We start from the raw sequence: 24,647 nt of genomic DNA, 5'->3' as shown, positions 1-24,647 counted from the left end.
TTTTTAAACAAATACAATAACCATTAAACACTTACCCAGCAGTATAGCTAATCATGTACGTTATCCATTGTCTCTAGACCTACACTTACACATTCAACATTCAAATATATTACTTCATGTAACCTCTCCACTGAGAATATTGAGCAATTGGTACTGCATAAGGTCTTGATTTTGGTCATTAACATAGCTAAAGAAATGGGTCCATGTTTCTCTATACTTTATGCCTTCAATTGCCCTCCTGTGTCTAGTGCCGGCTTCCTCAACCTCAACACTCCAGATGTTTTGAGACTACAATTCCCATCATCCCTGACTATTGGTCCTGCTAGCTAGGGATCATGGGAGTTGTAGGCCAAAAACATCTGGAGGGCCAGAGGAAGCCTGGTTGGGTGAGACTCTCAGACATTGCTGTATCCCAGATATTATTTCCCCCTATGTTCAGGGGTATTTCAGCCTGGTTCTTCCATTGCTGAGCTATCACTAATTGTGCTGCGGTCAGTAAGAAGCCTACTAGTTCACTGTGGCACAGGGTGGAGCCTAAATCTATTTCCAAAGATAGTAGGGCTAAGGCAGGATTTGGAGAAAGGGGTTGCCCTGTAATTGCGGATATAATGGAATACTCTCTTCCAAAAGTTTTTAACATAAGGGCATTCCCACCAAACATGAATAAATGAACCAAGCTTTCCACAGCCCTTCCAATATAAAGGGGAAGGGGAGGGATTACATTTTGCCTCCCTTGAGGGAGGCCTCTTGTTAGCGAGCGGAGATGGTTTTGAACAGGGAGTGATCCAGATACCCATTACCTTTCAGTTGGGTGGCCTAAATCTAATTCCTATACAACTGAAGGCTTCTAGCACCCCCACCTGTACTTCCTGATATACAGATTGCTGTATATTTGGGAAGCGGCACCTTTCAGGGCATATGCTGGCCTGCTGCATAAGGATTCAAACAAAGGAAGTGTCTGTACTCTGCCCTGCACTCCAAACGAAGTGCAAAAGAATGAGCCTGAGCTACTTGAAACCAGGTAGTATGGGGGGCCACTAGGGGGCGCATTGGAAGATGGCCGACAATATCATCTCTCCGACCCACACGGGATAATTAAGAGGCTGTTATGGGAGTAGGCAGCCTCCCTTGTTGCCTCAAGGAAATGGGGAACACTGCCCTTGCCTGCTGTGCCCATAAATCACCCCCTAATTCGAAAGAAGGGGGTGAGGGCCCTAGGCAGAATGCCCCCGTGTGGACCTCGGCTCTCCTGGACGCTGTCTCTGATCGCGCACTAGTTGCAGCAATTTGGAATAATTAATTACAAAAGAAGCAAATGCACATATTTCAAGTGAAGAAGGGGAGTGAAGTCTGCTAATTTAAGTGACCTCTGCGAAAGAAGACGACGGGTTGGAGAAACAGGAATATTTTATGATGAAGATACACCAAAGGCTGGGTATGTTGACAACGGGGCTGAATGGGGGGGGGGGAACCTTTTTTACTTTCCTTCTCTGTGATTTACAAGACCCCCTCCTCATTAGAATCGTCGCTTGAACTGACCCAAGCAGGATGATTAAGGTCTGTGTGGAGATAAACTTTAACCAAAAGTATGCTTTATGGAGATCGAGAAGCAATAAGAGCTTTTGGGAATGGCGCAGCAATTAATTTGGAGTCGCCATCTTGCCAAAGGATTTATAGCCGGGAGGAAGAACGGACTTGTTTTCAGACTGCATTCCTAGTGAATCTCCTCAGAGGTTTTGAGAAAGGAGGCAGATTGGTGAAGATTAATGACGCTAAGACTGTTTTGATGTATGGAAGTGATGTTATATGGAAAATGTCTGGATATGGCTCCTGGATTAAAAAAAAAATATCCACGCAGGATTACAAACTGTTCTAACCAGCTTGCGGAGACTATCAGAGGTCACAAAGAGAAAGGAAAAATATATGAAAATAACAAGAGATGTGGAAAAATAATAAGAAAGGACTGGATAGTACTGTGAACATCATAAGGTTAGATTTGTGGACATTAAAACAGCAGTAAGAAGCAAGAAGTTGATTGGATCCCTTCAGAACTTGAAATATGGGTACCCCCAACAAAAATTTAAAATTCGGCTGTGTAATTTGGAATTTATGTAATTTGGTTTGATTTGATGTGATTGGTTGGTTAATAAAAAATTATTCTTGAAACCAGGTAGTATGAGTGCCTTTTAATTTGCCTTGCAGTTCCTCTTGGGAAATTGCTTTCCCTCCAGGAAGCAGGTCACGGATTGTGTAAATGCCTACGTCTTCCCAATCCTTGAACAGCTGATATTTATTTGTGTATCTAAAAGCTGGATGATCCAGGAATGGGACCACTGGTGAAGGGCCACTGTTTTGTTCCATGTTCTCCACACCATCAGTACTGATCTAGTAAATGGTTTGCCTATTTTCCTTACTTCCTTCAAGGACAAAGGTAAGAAGAGGCAGCCTCTCATTGAAGGTGTCAAAGGGACATTGTCAAGTTGGACCCAAGGGTCCTGTGTTCTTCTGCTGAGCAATGGGATCAAGGATTTGATTTGAAAAGCAGCACAGTTTAACATTAAGTTAGGCATTCCCATCCCATGTCTGGAAAGAGTTTTGTTTCTTATCCTAGATTTTTTGCCTCCTGACACATATGCATTGAGTTTGTTTTGCCATCTCTTTAGCTGAAGAAGAGGGATGGGAATAAGCAAAACTTGAAATATATATATAAGAAATGAGGGTAACACTGGCTCCAGGTTTATGCTGGGTTTTGAAAATTTAGAAATGAAATTGCTTACCTTCATCGCCATCATCTCCAAATGGGTAGAAAAGAGCTACCGCTAGGTTGATGAAAACAGCCAGATTGAAAGATATACTTCCCCAGAGGGAAATGTGCCGGGAGAACCAGAACAGAGCTGGATTATCTGGGGAGGGAAGAGCAACATTCTGACAAGGAGGCAGCAGAATTATGATCATCAAAAAATAAGTTTCTAGAAGTGATGTGATGTAAAATCTCCTGCAATGAAGCAGTAAACAACTAAAACATCTATGGGCACCAGGGGGTTTGAAATGAAACAAATTTAGGCTCTGTTCTCACAGTTAAAAGAGGCCCTGGGCAGCCAGAGATATTACGTAGTTATATTGAAGTCAAGGTCATTAGACAAGAGGCAGCAGAGGCAGCTGCTGTGTGGTGCTGGCTTCCCACCTAGATTTGTTGTTTTATTTACCTGTGACATCACATGTGAGTAAAACTACACATTATGGAAGAGAGGGGTGAGTATGAACCATGAAGGCCAAGTCACTCAGAGACCAAGAAATGGGGGAAGGTATCCAGGAGGGCCTAGCCTAGGCTTCAAGCTCATTACCATGAGGGAAACAACTGAGGCTAAATTGTAGATTTATACTTGTAACCTGCTTCAATGCTACTTTGGCAATTAAGCAGTATGTACATAGATAAATCAATACTAGATGATTCATCAGTAGCGGCCGTGCGGTGGGCTGGAGCCCCCCTTGACTCTGACAATGTTGCAGCTTCACCTAGATAAGGTGGGAGAGAGGAAGGGTGGGGACAAGGTCAAGGTTGGTAAGGCAGTCATGTTGGATGGGCTCTGCTGGTGCATCCTGCTCCATGGCTCTCTCCTACCACACCAGCCACTACTGATATGTATGCAAATTTATTTCACGGCAACTACATTCCATACCTTGTAAAATCTAATGAGATTTGCTGTAGCCAATAAGACACAGTGTTGAAACTGAAGGGAACCTGTACAAGAAACTCTAGCATTCCCTATGCACAGGCAGGAAGAATCAATAGGATACGGCAGGCACAGATTTAATTTCCATACAGTGCTCACCTTCTGGTTCTTTCAGAATACAGTGGTACCTTGGGTTATAAACACTTCAGGTTACAGACTTCGCTAACCCAGAAGTAGTACCTCGGGTTAAGAACTTTAGCTCAGGATGAGAACAGAAATCACGCAGCAGCAGCGCGACGGCAGCGTGAGGCCCCATTAGCTAAAGTGGTACCTTTAGCGAAGGTTAAGAACAGTTTCAGGTTAAGAACAGACCTCCAGAACAAATTAAGTTCGTAACCAGAGGTGCCACTGTACACCTCCCTTCCTCCAGGGAAAGAAATATGCTCATGGAAATCAATGGTGAAAGGTAGGATTTCAGCATACCTGCAACTGGACAGCAGTATGTCCTTCCCAAAACAAAAGGTAGCAGCAAAGACAGCAGTCCCTCTTCTTCCTAACTCATGTGTTGTTTTGTGCTTTAGTTTTTAAATATGTAAAACAGCAATGCACCTGCCTGCAGCTCAGGCTTCTGCATGTACAATCGGGTTAATATTTGGCATAAAGAAACAACCCCTGAGCGACAAGGCCATTTTTTTGCAGCATACCTGCTAAATAACAATAGTCCTCAGAATCAAAACTAGAGAACTAGAAGGCCTTAGGAGCTTCATATAATTAAAATCATCAACTGAAAATTCTCTAAACACTGCTGGACATTGGGACAGAGCTTCCATCATGAGAAAAACTTGAGCGTTGAGGGTTATGGGTTAGACTTAAGGGTTGAGGCATGTACACATGGACATCCCTTTGCCTGTTCTTATATACCCTCCAACATTTCTCCAATGAAAATAGGGACATTCCACTCCATAATGATAATTTTACTATTTATACCCCACCCATCTGACTGGGTTGCCCCAGCCATTCTTGATACAGGATTGCCTTCAGATGGCTCAGAGGTGGGATAACTCCATACCCTCCAACATTTCTCCAAGGAAAATAGGAACATCGTAAAGAAAAGTTCCGGGATCAAATAAAAAACTGGGATGGCTTCTCTAAATTAGGAATGTCCGTGGAGGATCTGGTCTTAATACCCCTTTCTGAATCTACACACATATAAAAAAATGCTGTGAAAATGCTTTAACATTTTGAAAAACACACTGAATTTTGCATAGCTCGGTTGCCATCTAGTGTCCAATTTGTATATTGCACTTTACAACACATTTAAAACGTTTTACTTGCAGCTGTGTAGCTGAGTCCCTGGTCTGTGCTTCTCTGTCTGGCTCATATTGTTTGTTTTGCCTATTAGTATTAGTATGACTATTTGTTTAAAATGTGTTCTGTTTTGTAATGGTTAATGAATTATCTTGAATTTTTTTTTATTCCTTTTGTTGTGAGCTGCTTTCACCATGGTTTTACCATGAAGAAGTGACATACAAAAAACTCAAACTGATGATGATGAGTCTTATCATGCTCCTGGGGATGGCATAAAATAATAAAGCTTTTCTAAAGTGCTTCACATACATTATTAACTCAGTATTCTTTATAACATGCTTGTAAAGTAAGTTAGCATTATTATCCTCTAATTATAGATGCAAGTTACTGGCTTGCCTCAGTTCATTGCTAAGGTGATAATTGAATCAGCGTCTTCTCATAACTACTGAGCACAGCAATTTCAGATAGACACACACACACACGGGAAATTAGAAATCCTGTCATGATTTGGGTGCTATTCATTAATATTCCATACAAACTATCCCACATGGACAGGTATTGACACTAATTGTCACTGTTCTTTATGGAGAGAGATGTGCTTGTTGTCGTCAGGTAGAAACCTCTGAAACAGAATCTGCAATTAGAGTCAGTACAGATCAGCTTTTCAGATTTCACTTGTGACCAAGCACAAGTCGTTGTTGACTTCTGGATCTAAAATGCTTTGGAGCCATGTCACATGAGTGTCTCTCTTTTTTTCTACACAGTATCACATGGACACACAGAAATTCTGATCAGAATGCTGACATACACTGCTTGATCTCAGAGAGTGGGGCAAACTTTGGTTTACATCTTGTGTGAACTAGGCCAATAGCATGTAACAAGCTCACAAATTATTGTACTTACTCCTGATTTTCTTTTGCCACTTCATTTCATTATACAGATCCTCTGTCTGTTGGAAAAAGTCATTTACTTTGCTTCCTTGTTCATCTCTCTCGGTAGTATTGAACACACGGTGCTTGGATTCATGCGTGAGGAATTCACAGATATTTGGCACAGGGAAGACTATTTGTTCCATAGTCCTATCATGACGGACAATCTGCAAATATATGTTTCTCACTCAGATGCATACAAGGTTTGAATATCATATATAAACTGATTCTTGCTTCTATGGGCTGAGGAAAGGGACAAATAAGATGATAGATACAGCTAAATTCTATCCATCTTCCAGACAATGTAATTTGGCACAGTTAGTGTTTGTCTACAAGCAGGAAAGAGGGAAATATTAATTTCAAGGGTAGCAAAGTGATTGTTCTTTAACAGATGCTCTGCAAGCTTCACTTTGAGAGATTTTCAACTTCAGTCTTTGCCCTCCAAAATCCTAAGCATCCCTTGAAAGGTAGACAGAAATGTTTAGAAAATGATGCATCCCCAAAGCACAGCAAAGCTTATTTTTACTCATTTTTAATTGCAGAAAACAGTAAAATGCTAAGCATTACACAATGATTAAAATTACTTATTTTTAAAGAAAGTAACATGAGCTGGAAGTGCTGGTGAACACATGGGTCTTACATGCTGCCAGATGTGGGAGGGAGGCTTTGCCTCATGCCCTCCATGCACAAAAAACAATCTACCTGCATGTGATCAGTGTCCCCATTAAAAAAGGGATGAGAAAGTTTTGCGAGTGGTACCTACTCACATACAAAGGTGGTCTCTGCATCTCACACACTGTGCTACACCGACCTGGGTCGCATCCAACACTAAGCCAATAATGAGAATTAATGGAGAGAATTCACTTACCAAGAATGAGCAAATATCCAGAGCTAAGAAGTATTTTGGTATAACATTGCGTGTGAACTTGGGCTCATGATTTGTCTCATTCCAGATAAATCATGAATGGTCAAGCATAATTTGGCTTGGTATTACATGTGAACTGGGCCTCTGTATATTGAGAGGGGATAGAGATGAGCCAGAGGTTCTCTCTAATGTGTGGCCCTGAATGTCTAAAAAGCAACATGCTGACTGTATTTGTATGTAGCATTAAATCATGGTTTAGCACTATGTGGAAAAGCTGTGGTGAGTCCAACAAAGCACCAGGTTCATCTGCTTCCCTCTTCAGAGCAGCTATGAGGACTTCTGCCCTAGAGGCTCTAGAGACTAGGACTGAAATGGTGTCCCTCCACAAACTTTAAAGTGTGGACCAAGGTTTATCAGCTGGAATGCAATGCTACAGTGAAAGCTGAAGTACAGGAAGGACATATATTATTATGCAGGATGAAGTCCTTCTGCGCTGATTTGTTTACTTGCCAGGACAAATTTTCCCCACAATTAGCATTCAGAACCTGAGCAAAAAGTCTCAGTGTTTTGCCATCTGAACACTTAATCAAGAAGATTGTGACATTCCAGGTCCTACTGTCAACACCTGAAATTTAAGGTTTGAAAACTGGCTTCAGTTTGGGCCAAAACTGATACACAAGGCAAACCAATTAAAATGATGCAAATGATTCAGTTTTGACTATCTTGATAAATGGGCACAACGCTTTCTCAACTGCTCAAGCTTCTTGATACAAGTTAAAACAGCAGTTTTATAAGAAAAATGCATTTCTTTGGTTGTGGCAGGATCCCCCATGCAAACGAGTTTAAAGACACTGGGATCAGTATCCTCAGAGCTAAAATCTTAGAAAAGCAGTGCCCATTTCAAAATCCCTGGCATGAAATTCCCATGTTCCAAGTCCAAAAGTAGTTTGCTATAGTCATATGAACATAAGATTTGCCTTGCTGGATTAGACTAAGGTCCTTTGTTTTGCTTCCAGCAAAGGTCAGCCAGATTGTCTAGACCAGCCGTCCCCAAGTTGGTGTCCTCAGATGTTCTAGGCACTAATTCCAAGTCATTAGGCCATGCTGGCTGGGGCTGATGAGAGTTGTAGTCCAAAACATCTGGATGCCACCAGCTTGGAGAACACTGGTGCAGAAGCTTGGGGCACAGTGGTGCTGGCCATTAAGCATTGTCTGCCCCCAAGAAATGATACTTTGAAGTATACTGGTGCTAAACATAGAGACTGCATTTAGTCATAATGGCTTATAAGATGCCAGAACTCACCATGAACCAGGGGTGTAGCATGTGGAGGGTCAGGAGGGCTGCAGGCACATATTTTTGAAGAGGTGCAAGGCGGCACAACTAGGCACCCCAATGACAGGTTTCCTTATCAAGACCAGAGCCATGAGGAGGCAAGACAAGACAATCCCAGGCTGGGCTTTCAGGGCTAGGGCGGTGCTGCCACCTGCACATGCCCCACCCCTTGGCCAGCTGAGAGGAAGGGGGAGGGCGCCATTGCTGCCACCCACCAAGGAGAGGAGAGGCTCTGGCAGCTGCCTCCTTTTTCGTGAACATGGTGCCACAGCCTTCAGGTCTGCCCTCCTTGCTGAGCAGCTTCAAGCCTATTTCTCCCTCCCTTCACTTTGCTAAACTCTGTGCACACTGCCTAGTCTCCTCCATCTCCTGTCAGACCCCTGTGGCTTGGCCAGTGGAGAGGGCTTGGGTTGCCATGGCCATCCTCCGTGCCCTGTCCCTGGGCACCGTCAACCTGCACCATGGCGCTGCCATGAATGCCTCACTTGTTCTCTTATAATGGAAATGGCGCCCACTTGAAAGGTGAGTTCTAGCTGAAGAAAAGCTTTCTAATCACTAATTAAAAAATTAAAAAAGAGAATAACTCGTTAACGTCTCTTAATCCTTTCAAAATCCACCTATGCTAGTGGCCACCACCAAACCTTGTGCTTGATCGAATCTCTAGAAAGTAGCTATGGACAAAACTGGCTGCTACAAAGATCGATCGTCGTCTCCTTCATCTGATTATCAGCCTCCATACAAACACCTTTCTGAGAATCAGGCTAGACAATAAAGGCCTAGTCTCCAACCCTGTTACCACCACTAGAGGGGTAAGACAGGGTTGTTTGTCTATTGGCCCCAGCATTGTTTAGCTTTTACATTAACTCTCTGGTGACTCACATGGCCAATGATGCATTCCACCCCCCCAAATTGGCAGGCCGATCTCTGAATGTTCTTCTGTATGCGGATGACGCCACACTTCTTGCCAGATCCCCTATTGAACTGAGGAGAATGTTGCAAGCTCTACATGAATACTGTGATCAGCATGAGCTCCAACCCAACTATGCTAAGACCAAGATCATGGTCTTCTCTGCCCGACCGAGACTCCATCGATGGTCGATGAACGGGATCCCCCTAGAGCAGGTTAACTGCTTTAAATATCTGGGACAAGTAATAAGGTCAAATAGGTCTTTTCTGGCCCATAGAGACTATATAACAACTAATGCATCTAAAGCAGCCATCCAGATTAGATCTCTATATGCTAAGAATCAGGCTCAATCAGTGAAGATAGCTTTGAGACTCTTTCAAATGAAAGTCCTCCCCCTTCTTTTGGTGGGCATCTCTTTAGGCTCCCGTAGGGATTTTTTGAAACTGGATTCTATTCAAATGCAATTCCTTAGAGCCATCCTTAGGATTCCCCCCTCGGTAGCAGGTGCGGTTATGAGACTAGAGGTTGGCTGGCAAGCTCTACGGTATGTGGCCTTGAAGACGAAGCTCTGGCTATGGCTCAAGCTTTGTTTTAAACCAGTGGGTATTGCCCCCTTGATATTGAGGGACGATTTCCAATCATCGTGGGAAAGGGAGGTCATTAACGAGGTTCAATCCTGCGGATTGTCTCCCCTTTACTTTGAGTCTATGACGTACAATCAAAGTAGAGCTGTGATCTCCCGGAGACTGAGTGACATTGCCAGACAAGAGGACATAGCCCAGGTAAAACCAGGGATGTTCCTAGGGGACCAGATTTATCGGACCATACCAGCCCCCTACCTTGCAGAAATCCACTATGTGGAATACCGCAGACTTCTTACAGCGGCTAGATTAAATGTCCTTGACTCTGCGATATTGTGGGGAAGGTACAGGGGAGTACCATACGCCCAGAGAACCTGTCATTGTGCCATGGGTGTGGTTGAGTCCACCGAACACATTCTCTTGACTTGCCCTTCTTATGCAGAGCTTAGACAAAATTTTATAGACCCACTCCTATGTCAATTTAGCTTCCTACCCGGAGAATACCAGGTTTTACACTTGTTGAATAATGTCACTAGAGCTATACCTTCCTTGGTGGCCAAATTTATTTTTTTAGCTTTTAAGCGTCGCAAGATTATAATTGACTGTATTGATATGGGGCTATCTGTTTAGCCCATTTTAGTGTTGGCTAAGCTCTAAAATCTTCCTGGATGTTTAACTGTGTATTGACAAATGTATTTTTTTTCTGACTGACGGTCGAATAAAAGGTTGTTGTTGATGAAACCTTGTGCTGGTAATTTCTAGATTGTGTGCTGCGTGAAGAAATACAGTATTTATCTGTGTATAAGTCAAGGTTATTTTATTAAAAACTTATGCTAAAAATTGGGGGTCATCTTATACATGGATAGTGTATAAGCACCGGTGGCATATCTCTTCTTTCTTGTATATAAAAATGCAAGAAGGGCCTTTACACTCGCCAGAAGCTCAGCTCTGCTCTCACTGGTCCTGGAAAGAGCTCAGTGACTTTGCGCCTGTTCATTGGGGGAGATAGGAAGCCCAGAGCACTTGTTCTTTAGATGTTCCTTTTATGAAGAGGCATGTAGTAAGACCATTGATCCCCTACTGGTGAGGCTCGCTGACCTCCCAGAAAAGCAAAAATTCGACCTTTTCCTGTTAGGCAAGAATCAGATAATGACTAGCATGGTCACCAGATTCTGTGTATAGGTCTGCAGGCGCAGACCACCTCCCAACTCAAACTAGTTTGTTAAGAAAATCCCCAAACTCGGATCTATGGGTGACTCTGGGTCAACTACCTGCGGTAGTTTATTGTTGTACATTGTTTTTAAATTTATTGCTGTACATTGTTTTAATTGTTTGTTTTCCTTCTGTGACTGTACCCCCAAGTGTGTTTTATAAGCTGGTCTCCGACAGTAATGAATTATCTATCTATCTATCTATCTATCTACACGGATAGCGGAGGGGTTGGATGGGCAATTGGTGGCTGCTGCAATTGCGGGTGATTGGTGGGTGCGACAAGGCCGCTGGCTACTGGCTGCTGCGGCAATTGGGCGGGCGATTGGCGCTCGCTTTCGGCGAGTGTACAGATGATTGGTGGATTTGTTGGCGTGCACACGATTGGCTGTGGCGGTCCTGTGGGTGAACAATTCTTGGCACCCCCCCCCCAAAAAAAGCTCAGCAACTGTGGGCAATCCTCCCAAAAAAAGCTCAACAACTCTGGGCAATCTCCCCAAATTTTCTCAATTTGGAGTCCCAGAAAAGAGGGGGCATCTTATACATGGGGGCATGAGGTTTAACGCAGAAAAATACGGTACTAAATTTTGTCTACTCTGCACATCCTTCTTCACATTGTTCAGAACTGAATGGTGGCTGTCACATCCCCCTCCCTCTTTTAATGCACTGTCCCTTAGAGTGGAACTCAAGTGGATGCCTCATTTAAATAATGGACTAGAAATTATCTCCAGCTTCATCTACTCCACTCCCTGCAATGAAGATTCTTAACGAGATGGCTAACTTTGATGTTCATGAAACTGGGAGGTTCAGAGGCATTTTCCAGAGGTCCAAGTGTGTTGACTCTACATGTTTTGCATTCAGTGAACAACGCTTTACCTCAATCTGGGCTGTGTGATTTGCATAGTGCTTCAAAGCATCATCTCCTTCTTCTGGATCAGACCCAGGCTTCAGCATGTGCTGCAGTATTTTATTGTGGCGAGCCAGCTAGAAGGCAAAGGGTGGAAACTATTTGATTCAGTCCCTGTCAGAACTCTCTCCCCATCTCTGCAAAACCCATAAACACATATTACATATTACAATGAGTAAGGCTTGTTTCTTCCATCAGTAAGAATAAAAATATGCCCATCCTCAAGGGTCAACCGTGGGTCCTGGTTGCTGTTCGATGATGCTTACCCTGTGCCCTCTTCTACACAACTGTTAAGTGAATCCTGTCCTCCACTGAATCCAATCACCCTTCACGTTATACATCTGACAAAGTAAGCAGCAGTCCACAAAAGCACAATACAGTCATACCTTGGAAGTCAAACAGAATCTGTTCCAGAAGTCCATTCGACTTCCTAAATGTTTGAAAACCTGCAGCTTATCAGAAGCTGCAAAAGCCCCGTCAGACATTTGGCTTCCAAAAATAGTTCACAAACTGGCACAGTCACTTCCAGGTTTGCGGTGTTCGGGAGCCAAAATGTTTGAAAACTAAGCTGTTCAAAAACTAAGGTATGGTTGTACAATGTATTCATGTTAAGGATTCATTTAGACCCTTTGCCATTTTTGCTACCACACAGTTCACCTTCTAGAGCTTTGCCAAGAGGTTTCTCCACAGTGTGTGTGTGTCCTGGGAGGTTGTGTAAGATCTTGTGTTTGGTTAAGCATTTGGTTAAGTATGGCTGGAGAATGTTGAATGAGGGTGCCAACACTTATAGTTTGAAAATGTGCATTTAAAAAAAGGAAGGAAGGAAAAGCAAAGCAAGAAAAGAAAAGCAAGATGGAATTGGGTAGTTTTTAAAAATGTTTTTAGCTGGACTCCCTCTAATAACAGTTATAAAGTTATTTCCACTCTCTGTGTACCATCAAAGCTGAATAGTGATTTCTATTATGCATGTAGCAACTTCCCTTCCAAAATCTAGTATTGTTTTATACTCTTAACACCTTACCACACAGATAACAATTTGTTAACAAACATTAAAAACAGCAGGGTATTAATCACTGAACAATGGGAGATCCTGGAATCACATGTTGAGAGGTTTAATTAGGCTGATTATGTTCTCTGTAGCAACTGAAAGAGCTAATCTTTCCTTAGCAAGCAGTGGCAAGGATAGGCCACTGGAAGCCAGGCCTAACCTCCTTTTGATTCATTTATTCAGATAATTTCACTTGGCCCAGGCTGGGATTTGCTCTGGTATATCTGTCATTGTTTGTTAAGTCCACTGCCTTGTCAATCCTTGAGCCATTTCCCACAGTCACCTTGTTGACCTACTCCATGCTCATGCCTTCTTTCTGGGCACGGCATGCTATGTGAGCCCCAAAACTCCTACAGTGGGCACCAAACTGGTGATCTGAGGGATGTCAGATGAGGAGTTAACTTGTGCATCACAACCCTGCTCTGAATAAAGGAGGGATCTGCAGGGAGACCAGCCCACACCAATGTAAAATATCTCCTCGCACCAACAGGACAGAGCATTCTAGGTGGTATTCCCAGAATATGGCAAGGAGAGGACAGGGGCCCTGCTCTGAGAATAGTTTCATACAACTATTAAAAGTGAAGGGACCCTGTTTTCTTTTCCGTCTGCCCCCTTCCTGTTTAATCAATGTATATAATGCTTAACTGAAAAATTGGTGCTTCTAAACAGTCTCTAAAAGCAGCAGGGTCAGCTTTGCTCACTCAGTCTGAGCACCTAGCTGCCATTGTCTACAGATGGCCTTCATCTCCTTCTCCCTCACTGCACCCTCTACTGAACATGATCCAGGTCTGACAGCATCCTTGTCCCCCTCCCCCATATTATATATCCTTTTTGAAATTATTTATTTATATCTGACCTGTAAATTCCATGTTTAAGTCCTTCCTGTCCTTGAATTTTCCCTCCCCTATTCTGTTTCCTGTCTCTAAAATCTTATCAGGGGACTGATGGGAAATGGCTCTTTTTTGTTTTTATTGTATGCCAATATAAGGACTGTTGTCCAATGGTGGATTAAAAATATAAAAAACTACATAATAAATACATATACCCAACCTTTGGGTATATTCAGTTGAAGACTGAATGGGCTAATGCATGAGGGCCTCTTCTGATTGGGTCAGCTGGCTTTTAGACTTCACACACACACTACATCTCCTTCCCAACATAAGGTTCTGCTGCACATTTATGGTCTTGGCAGTTTATGTCTCTCATCTACTTGGGATCTTTGCTATGCTAATACCTAATTACTCCAGGGACTGCTGAACTAAGTGTGATGCAAGGAAGGATTTCTCAATTAAAGATTGTGTGGTCTTTCCCTTCAATCAAGGTGGAATCTTAGTCAGGAAATCTCTCATACATGATCAGGAGATCATACTATATCTGAGAGGAGGAAACCCACTGCAAATTATTTATCTCTCCTAAAATTAAAATGTAGAACTTTTTGTAAAGATTCTTGCAGATTCCCTTTAATACAAAATTGCAAGCTCTGTCTTCATCTCGTACAAGTGTGTTTCAGCTTAGCAGAGGGTGCCTGCTGCAATATATTGTTTCAGCAATGAGTCTGGTTTATTGCATTGCATGTCCCTCTGAGCACACTATCTAGATGCGCTATACTGTAAGGTGACTTTAGGTGAGGCTACCTTGAAAGGAGGCATTCATAAAAATGGAATACAACATTTATTGCTTTTCAATAACCTCCAGGTGGTCTACAAGCAAAAAAGACATCTCTTCCACCTCTTCCCTGAATCTTTCACAAATCTGAAGTGAAAAGTGAAAGTTGTTTTCTTTAAGGTCCATGTGCCCTTGCCAGTAATGGGGATCCAACATTACAAAATGGCATCTTTGATCTTGTAAAAGTTACAGGGATCAACAAACATAATTGGTTAAAAAAACACACCAAAATGGGCAGAATCCAGCTGAATGTCCTCCTGAGCAGGACAATGCTGCTGGATTGTGTCCATTATCTGCAGCATGTGTAAATCAGTGAATGTACTGATTCATTATGACGACTATACTGTTAGGCTTTGAACAGCGAATCTTGCAACAGGAATCTAGCTCTGGATACAGCAACAGGTGATTTTTCCAAATGAATGATTTCTTTATCTAAGACTGGCATTATGGACACTCATACAGAGAATGTATGATAGATTATTATTATTATTATTATTATTATTTATTATTATTATAAAAAGATGGATAAAAGAAGAAATGGTTTATCTAGTCTCCTAGCAGTGTTTTTCTAGGTAGACTTTCATTTTGACTGAAGGTCAAGGTTGCTGAATCCTAAATCAAAGGAGCCTTTCTTGCCTCAAATTTAGTTCAGCACCAATCCCAGATGTGATTAAACATACACAATAGCAAGAATGCTTAGTAAGTGGGATGTGTTTTCTAATAAGATTCTATACTGGACATAAGCAATAATATAATCTCTGAGGTCATTTCCAACTCTGAAGTGTTTCTCTGTACCTCATCAGAGTTTCTCAAAGTCCTAAGAAATGCAGCTCTCAGCTAGGAAAAATGGTACATGGCCTCATGTGTAAATTTGAAAATCTATTAGCTAATGATGAGAAGAGCCCCAGGCCTCTTTAGTAAAGAAGTAAAGGACTCACCAAACCACCTCTACAGAACTAAGTCAACTCGGGTCTCTGAAAAAGAAAATCTGGTAACAAAAACCCGTACACATGAAACTGATACAAATGCAAAAGCACATTTATTGGTCTGAGGATTTAGGATTTTTCACTTTTCAAAGTTCAAGTTCTCAAATATTGTAGCTGAGATGCAACAGAGCTGACAGCTGTGGTTCTGCATCCTCAATGCACATGCAAATTCAAAGGTAAGTGCTATTAGGGGTTTTCAGTGGGCTCTTCTGATCTACAGTAGTAAGAATACACTTCTAGGAACAGCATGCTATGCATCCTGTCTTTTCGGGTGATTACACCTCTGTGTTAAATATAATAATAATAATAATAATAATAATAATAATAATAATAATAATAAATTTTATTTATATCCCGCCCTCCCCAGCCAAAGCCGGGCTCAGGGCGGCTAACAAAAATAAAACAGTACAAAGTACAGTACAAACAACACTCTAAAATCATTCATTGTAAAATTGATTCAAATCAAGCCACTGGCAACCATTGTGCCCGAGCTCCACGAAGATTGCCGAGGGAGGGAGTCAGGCTGTGCCCTGGCCAAAAGGCCTGGTGGAACAGCTCTGTCTTGCAGGCCCTGCGGAAAGATGTCAAGTCCCGCAGGGCCCTAGTCTCTAGTGACAGAGCGTTCCACCAGATCGGAGCCACAGCCGAAAAAGCCCTGGCTCTAGTTGAGGCCAGCCTAACTTCTCTGTGGCCTGGGACCTTCAAGATGTTTTTATTTGAAGACCGTAAGTTTCTCTGTGGGGCATACCAGGAGAGGCGGTCCCGTAGGTACGAGGGTCCTAGGCCGTATAGGGCTTTAAAGGTTAAAACCAGCACCTTAAACCTGATCCTGTACTCCACCAGGAGCCAGTGCAGCTGGTATAGCACCGGGTGAATGTGGTCTCGCAGCGAAGACCCCGTAAGGAGTCTCGCTGCAGCATTCTGGAGTTTCTGGGTCAGTCTCAAGGGCAGCCCCACGTAGAGCGAGTTACAATAATCCAGTCTGGAGGTGACCGTCGCATGGATCACAGTGGCTAGGTCAGGGCGAGAGAGGTAGGGAGCCAACTGCTTAGCTTGGCGGAGATGAAAAAATGCCGCCTTTGTTATAGCTGCAATCTGTGCCTCCATGGAAAGGGAGGTGTCGAAATATGCATTTAAAGCAAGGCTCACTACATAAACAAGCAGTACTATTGCTCTTGCTGAGTTTATGATGATATTGGGTGTCATTCTGTGTTGTCTGTGTGTAAGTAGAATGAACTTTTGATCACACAGAAGGACTTCTTCTCTTTCCTGTCCTCCCCCTGGAGCTCTTCCCAACACCCGCATTATGACTCACCTTCCTAAATGAATATGCAAGATGCATGAAGATGAGAGCATCCTAAAACATGCTTGTTCCTAGTAGACCTGGGTTCGGAGTTGACAGGGTATAGAACCAAAGCCAACATCGTGAGATGTTAAGAGAGAAAGCCTCAGAACTGAAAGGCCTGCAGCTGCTGAGACTAGGTGTCATTTCTGTGGTTGATGAATGATTGCAAATCACAGCAATGATGTGCTTCTACAAGTGCCACAGTACCCATTCTGTATGTGTAAAGAGTCATTCCTTTAGTGTGACAGAACTTGACTTTGGAATTCCCCTACTGACATAGGACGGTGCCATAACTGTACTCCTGTAGACTCCTACCAAACACTTTTGTGTTTTGTTGGGCCCATCAAGGCACATAATTGAACAGTTACATCTGTGTTTAAATTCACTTCAGATGTTTATTGTTTTTTGATGTTTTTAACAGTTTATACATGTTTTCTATGAAGGCCTGAATTTTTTTATTTGCAAGTGGTCTCATGCATAATACCTTCCACCACGTTTGCTACTTGTATTGTTTTATTCATACTACTTTCTTGCAGTACAGATATGTGATTCCAAACTGTGTGTGTTTTAATCTACAAAGGGTTAACATGGATTGGATCTGTGATAGCCTTATTATTAGTGCTGCAATTGTTCATTAGATCAGGCAACTGATTACAATACTTTTGATCAATTAAAATGTGTTTCTGATTAGCTGGCAGATTTAAAAACAAAGAAATTAACATTTGTCTAATGCAAACATTTAGAAAAACAGCAAGTGTTATCTTAGAAGACTTTCCCTTCTTGACATGCATAGGAGGGAATTCCTTTTTTAAAAATGCTGCCCATCTAAAAGCAAAGAAATGCACACTTTTCATTTCAGAGCTATTATATTCATATGCAAATATATGAAGATTTGCTTAAATAATTTATCAATTACAACTCATGCAGCTAGCCAAATCTTGGATCTCTTTAATTAGGCAGCATCTCTGTTTATCATCATTCTTAGGCTAACACCTGTGCTTGTATGTGAGAAATTAATAATAATAATAATAATAATAATAATAATATCATTATTTTAAAAAATACTCAATGGGGCAAAACTCCTTAAATGAGAGATCAAATGCCTGCTCTCCTCCACCAGAGTCTCACTGAAGTCAACAGGATATGCATTGTCAGGTCACATGTCTGACTCTGGGCTAAGTTATGACACTAAAGGATAATATTCTAATGGGCAAAAAGTCAACAAGATGCAGAGAGAGAAAGTTGCCAAGGATTCTCTTCGCAACAGAACAGCACCTTCAGACATTTGTTTCGTATTTCTGGGGCTCATTAGTGTCAAGGCCCTGTTGCACCTTCCACACTGGATCTTTAGAGAGAGCGTAAAGTAGTGTTATATACCATTTTAATGAACTGCAAGGTTCTCCTATTTCAGTCCTACCAGTCCAAGTCAAAGTGCCTTGCAACAGCTTCTGATTCTGCTGACATTTAACTAGATGGTGTCAGAATGACACTGCTATCTTGTTTCATCAGGATGATGACTACAAAAACAAACATGCAGAACATAAAAAGTTCTATGACAAGCATCTGGCCTGGCAAGCAATGATCTGAGTCCCAAGGGAGTGACGTTTCCATATTATCTCTGAGCTCTGGCACTGCAGTCAACTGAGGTGCAACACTGCTCAGAGAGAAATCTGCAAACTCAGCAAAGCCTCACACCAATTTCAGTCTAGGGACTTAAATTACACCTTTTGTGCAGTTAGGGGATTTTTCTTCCCAAGAGGCTGGCTGGAGTGGCTTTCCAGAGAAGCTGTTTTAAGACTTCAAGACATTATCACTCTATTTCTCATTATTTATAGTGCATTTATAGTGCACTTAAAAACCAGCAAATAAGAAAAAGGTACTGCTATGTACAGCTATTGTTCCTACCTAAAGAAAGTTGGAAGCACAGCTTTCAGGTGTAAAAAAGTATAGTCCAGAGTTCAAACGTATTCATGTGTGCATCTGTATCTAAATCTATAAAAACACCCACACACCCCTGTATGTTTCCTTGAGGTGTGTTTTCTCATTCCAATGAAAGGGAAATGAAATCTAGGTATGTGTAATTGCATTTGCAAGTATTCAAACCATACCTCTCCCTTTCCTCTGTTGTGGTCTCTCCAACTGTCAAATATCAGATTTATAAGCTGCAAGGAGCAGAAGTCTATCCTTAACTGTAATTAAGTTTTGACATTAACTGTACTTAAGGTCAATTGTTTCACATGGTTACGTGTGAAAAGGGATTTGCCTCAGAGAAAAGTAGGCACAGAGATAGAGAGTACATGCTCTCAAAGCTGGCCCCTAATTTTTAAAAACTAGTTTAAAAAGAGCAAGTGCTATGCCTGTGCTGGCTCCTATTTCTGTTGTTTGTTAACAATAAATTGGGTTGGGGAGGTTCCCTGTAGAAAAACACATGATTTTACAGGTATGCAAAGATGGATCACAATCCACTGGTGGGCCACAGGTCAATTTGTAGTGGACCATATAGCATTTGTTGGTTGTTGGGATTTTCCTCAAGAAGGTTGAACTAGGTAGCCCTAGTCTGATTAAGATCACTTGTTCTGTCTTAAGCAAGACTGAACATCCAGGATGATTTAACAAAGATTACTGATTTAACATTGCAGTCTTCAGCTGCGATGCTTACCCCATTTAGCTGGGGGTAAGCCTCATTCAATTCAATAGAATTTAATTCTCAGTACACATGGCTAGGATTGCACTGTTAATTAGCAAGAAATCTTATTAAGTGCATGCATGTGGGAGAAATGATACTGGGTGTTCCCTGGTGAGAACAAGGAGTGCCAGGGTGGGGAATATGTAATTTTGCCCTCTCTGTTAATGTGAGTTTAAGACTGCAGAGAAAGCAGCGGAAGTGAGATTAACAACAACATATTATTTATACCCCAGTGATCTGGCTGGGTTTCCCCAGCCACTCTGGGTGGCTTTAAACAAAATATTAAAAATACAATAAAACATCAGACATTAAAAACTTTCCTAAACAGGGCTGCCTTCAGATATCTTCTAAAAGTCAGATAGTTGTTTATTTCCTTGACATCTGATGGGAGAGTGTTCCACAGGGCGGGCGCCACCACTGAGAAGGCCCTCTGCAAATTATCTCTTCCTTTTTACTGGAGGTCATAGGAAGCATCTAGCGATGCTGTATGCAACAAACAGGTTGCATTTCCCACCATTTCTGCCACTTTTGCCAGTATTTTACCATGGGTTGTGGAAATAATGTTGCATATGCTAAACTCTCATAAATGGTTCAGCCCTATTACTTAGAATTTGCATCTCATCATGGGCTCTAACCACTAGTACAGGGGATGAGGCATTGCTCTTGATGGAAGCAGCAGTTTTAGGAGGGAATTAAGCTAATCATTTGTGATCTATGGAAACAGTGACCTTAAATGGCAGGTGGAAGTAGGATGAAAAAGAGAGGAAAACAGTAACACAAAAACAGCAAGCAAGAAATGTATGAGAAGATGCAACACAGGAAAATACTGAGAAGAAACAATAGCTTGCGTATGGGAGAGTAAACATGTGTGTCTTGCTGATGTCTCATCTAGGAGCATGTGGTGCTATCCTATCTCCCACATTACATTGCAACATATTTATATCCAGTGCTTGCTTTCTTAAAAAATTGTTTAGGGGTATTCTCATTTTCCTTCTCATATTGAAATACTGCCCCTCGGCGAGGCCAAACTCAGATTCACAAAATGTTTAGGGGTATGCATAACCCTGTATCCCCTAGAAAAAAGCACTGTTTATATCTTTCTAAGCATGGAAGGTCAGCAACTTACAATAATGCTTTTGGTAAGATCAATCACAAGTAGGAGCAGGAAAGGATGTGGCAAAATGCAGAACTGGCTACTGCCTTTTAAACAGCAACAGAAACTGAGAGTCTGAGTCAGTGGCATAGCGTGGGGGTGCAGGGGGGGCCGGCCGCACCGGGCGCAACATCTGGGGGGCGTGCTCACACTCACAGCTCTCTGCCCCTACCTGGCTCACTCACTCTCTCTCACTGCAGTGCTGGCTGTGCGAATCCGATCCGAGCCGCCGGGTTGCTGCCCACTGTGGAGGGGGGGGGTGCCAGGAGTGAGGGGGGGAGGGGTGTGCCTCGAGTGCTAAAATCCACGGGTTAGGGGGCGCAAACTACTTGCCTTGCCCCTGGTGCTGACAACCCACGCTACGCCACTGGCCTGAGTGCCCCCAAAATAAACTGTCGTAACAAGGCTGAGATAACAAATAGAGGAACATGAATCTAGTTTCTGCGGCTTCTTGTAGTCACTGCAGAGATTGCAAAGCTTTCCTGGGGCCAATTAAAATCCAGGATATTCTCCTGCTGGGACTCAAAGGCCAAGCTAAGCCATATGAACTATGGCAAGCTTGTAGAATTTGTAACTCATCAAGCCAAGCACAGGCTAGTAGCCTACCAGTTTGCTAGTAAAACTGAATTATTGTGTCGTAAAATGATGCATGTCTAAAAAGTGTGTCACCAACATGAAAGGTTTGGAAAGCTCTGGTGTATAGAGTGCCACTTCTAGTTACCAGTGTTAGGCAATCTGAGTCAGCAGTGTTGCTCAACTAACCCTGAGGAAATGCTGACATACAGTAATCATCTGAGGGATTGCATTATCATTATTTGGTTATATGGAATGATCTTCTGTGGGACGATAAGTTGAGAAAACTCAACTAATGAAATCACAGTCTGTGGGTTGCATCCACTACTCTGCAGGCATAGTGCCACTGATGCAATGGGACTTCTTTTTCATCTCCTCTCCCTGCAGGTCCCCCAAGTGTCTGGAGGTGATTTTGAGGGGCAATGGAAGACTAGAGGGGACAGGAGAGGAAGAGGAATTTCCATTGTGCACGCAGAATGCTGTTGCACCAGTGGAGCTGCAGTGTTGCATATTGCTGCACCCAAGCTTCCCCTGCCCCCTCCCCCACCTCCCCTCCCCACCTTGGCCACAGCCGTGTGGCCAAGGATGATATACATACAGGCTTCCTATCAAATGCATTTTTCCAGCTGACAGGTCTGCTTTTTCAGGAGAGAGGGGCAAAGCTTGATTGGTATACAGGACACAGCTAACCAAGCTATTTTCCTATGAAGTTAGAAAATACCACGTCTCAGGAGTGCAATGGATCCAAATCCCAGGACTCCTGTTGAACGCTGCTGCTACTCCAATGGAGATAGGATTCTCCCCTCCCTTATCTGGTGGTGGGCAGCAGTGGAAGAAGGTCCCTGCCTCCTTTGCCACCTAGTAGGTCTCTGCCCTTTGATTCTTTCTCATTTCCCAGGGTGCCTCCAATGTGGTTTGCTGCATGGGTGTGGGAAGTACTGGCACACTGCTTGGGAATGCACTGCAACAGGCCAAAATTTCACAGACACACAGAGAATTATTTTTTGTAACAATTTCCAATGGTAAGGTATTAACTAACTTCAATCCCTTCCCTACTCACCCAGGACTAAGCCATACAGAACTCAGTGGGATTTACTTTTCAGTAGACGGGTATAGAATTAAAGCATTCACAGGGCAACGCAATGCAATACCTGATGAGCTAATATATAGATATTATGTCCAACATCTTTTGGCGAAATACCGTCACCCCCATTTTCCTCATCATGTTCACTCTCCAGACCCTGACTGTACGCATTCTTCATTACATCCACCTTCAAAACAAATTGAAATGCAGTTGACATGAAATATACTGATGCTAGTTTCAAAGTAACAAATCAAATTTGGATTAATTTCAACAGTTCATTTCAGAGAGGACATACCGTTACATATTTTTTTCAAATGAAGAGGAAATGTGCAAAAGTTCATTGGAGTATGTGGCAGGGGCGGGGGATCTAGTTCTCCTGAATACAGTGAAAGCTTGGGTTACGTACCGTCCTCCTTATGAACGCTTCAGGTAACGACCTCCGCTAACCCAGAAGTATGTCTCCTGGTAGTGAACTTTGCGAGTGGAAGTTGCGTGGCACACGCCTCAGGTTAAGAATGGTTTTGGGTTAAGAATGGACCTCTGGAACGAATTATGTTCGTAACCGGAGGTACCACTGTATAAAGAAATTTCAGTGGGGGAGATGGAGTTATTTTTATTAAGGATAATGGTGCCCATTAAAAGGAAAACTAAGTGGACACCAGAGTTTCTCATTTCCAAGTTGCCGATCAATAGGGGTATCCAACTGCTTGCTTTCAGAGAAATAAATAATGCGTAAAGGTCAGATAATCTTTCTTTCATCAGGAAACATCACAAAGACGGGATTTTTTTTGTCTTGGGGAAAAATCAAACAATGGAAATTTTAAGAAGTTGTGGAACCAAAGTATTACAGGAAAACTAGTCTGTATGACAAAAATGTTGACCAGATTTTTCTCTGGTGATAAACGGTGAATAAGAGTTTTTTGAGCTGTTAAATCCTTGGCCAATAACTAATTTTTGAAATGGAGGAGGGGATGAAAGGCCTGCAACATTGACTGCACCCACTTTTCCATGATTCTCAGACGTGGGGTCTATAGCCTTCATCTTTTGCTTCCCTTATTCATATCCACTCAGTATTGACACTGGCTGGGAGTCAGCAGTGGAGATCCAGGCTAGAAGTCTGACGGAGACTCTGTCTCTCTCTGTCTCTCTCTGTGTGTGTGTGTGTGTGTGTGTGTCAGAGAGAGAGAGAGAGAGGGAGAGAGAGAAGTCTGTAGTTGTATGCTGGAAGAGAGCTGCAAATAATGGGGATGGAGTTGTCAAAGCCCTCTTGCAGTTCATACTGGGAAAGACTGGGTGAAATAACCTTTCCCTGCATCTTGAATTGTACAAGAAAAAGCAGCTGATCTGAACAATACAAAGGTGGGTGGGTGGAAGCTGAGGTTAGAGGAATGTTGGAGAAATCCCCAAATACCAACATTCAAGCAATAAAATGCAAAGTAATGCATAATTTGCTGGCTCATCTTATCTATTTATCAAAATCATTTTATCCATATCAAAATCTCTTACCATTCAAGGATCCCAAAATGATTTACAAAATGAAATCCCAACACTAAAATATTAAAAACATGTAAAATCAAAGAAGTATTCAAATATACATTAAAAATCTAAATAAAATCAACAACAAACAATAATCATGGTCAGCAATATACACAATGCCAAAAAGGAGCCAATAACCTAGTTGGGGAAAGCCTGAGCAAACAAATGTGTTTTCAGCAATCTTTGGCTGCAGCCTGCTGCGGGTGCGGGGGTGGGGTGAGGGAATATGTTTCAAAGAGTTGCACCGCTACAGAGAAGACCTGCAAATAACATATGGTAAAAAAATGTCACCACTAACAAATCCTCCTCTGATTATCTTAACATCCTGCCAAAGACCTACATAGGGGAAGGCTATCTTTTAGGTATTCTGGTCCTGAGCTGTTGGCTTAATAGGTCAGCAACAAAACCTTGAAAATGGCTTGGTGGCTAATAGTCAGCCAGTGCTTTTAGCACAGGTGTAACGTGAGGGACGCGGGTGGCACTGTGGGTTAAACCACAGAGCCTAGGACTTGCCAATCTAGCAGTTCAAAAGCATGTCAAAAGTGCAAGTAGATAAATAGGTTCCGCTCCGGCGGGAAGGTAAACGGCATTTCCATGCCCTGCTCTGGTTTGCCAGAAGCGGCTTAGTCATGCTGGCCACATGACCCGGAAGCTGTATGCCGGCTCCCTTGGCCAGTAAAGCGAGATATGCGCCGCAACCCCAGAGTCGGTCATGACTGGACCTAATGGTCAGGGGTCACTTTACCTTTACCGTGTGCACAACTGAATACCTTGCGGGAGCATTCAGCACCAGCTCCAGTTTGTACATCCATCCCAAATGCAGTCCCATATACTGGATTACAGTAATCCAGACTTGAG

At 42.5% G+C, this 24,647-nt stretch overlaps 1 protein-coding gene across 6 annotated transcripts in view; it reads right to left on the bottom strand.

The window, feature by feature from the left end:
• Window positions 1-24,647, bottom strand: part of ITPR2 (inositol 1,4,5-trisphosphate receptor type 2) — a 313,187-nt gene that overhangs the window by 33,289 nt on the left and 255,251 nt on the right. For 5 of the 6 annotated variants that reach the window (XM_081927580.1, XM_081927583.1, XM_081927581.1 and 2 more), the window contains 4 exons: window positions 22,321-22,440; window positions 11,683-11,790; window positions 5,886-6,078; window positions 2,778-2,903 (listed from right to left, as the gene is read on the bottom strand). In XM_081927580.1, the coding sequence (XP_081783706.1) occupies window positions 2,778-2,903; window positions 5,886-6,078; window positions 11,683-11,790; window positions 22,321-22,440 (547 nt within the window). The remainder of the gene's footprint in view (window positions 1-2,777; window positions 2,904-5,885; window positions 6,079-11,682; window positions 11,791-22,320; window positions 22,441-24,647) is intronic. The other variant, XM_081927582.1, reaches the window with a different exon arrangement.

The sequence above is a fragment of the Podarcis melisellensis genome, assembly GCF_964234715.1.
Source record: "Podarcis melisellensis genome assembly, chromosome: 10".
NCBI classification, from domain to species: domain Eukaryota; kingdom Metazoa; phylum Chordata; class Lepidosauria; order Squamata; family Lacertidae; genus Podarcis; species Podarcis melisellensis.
This window is presented reverse-complemented; position numbering and strand designations above follow the sequence as displayed.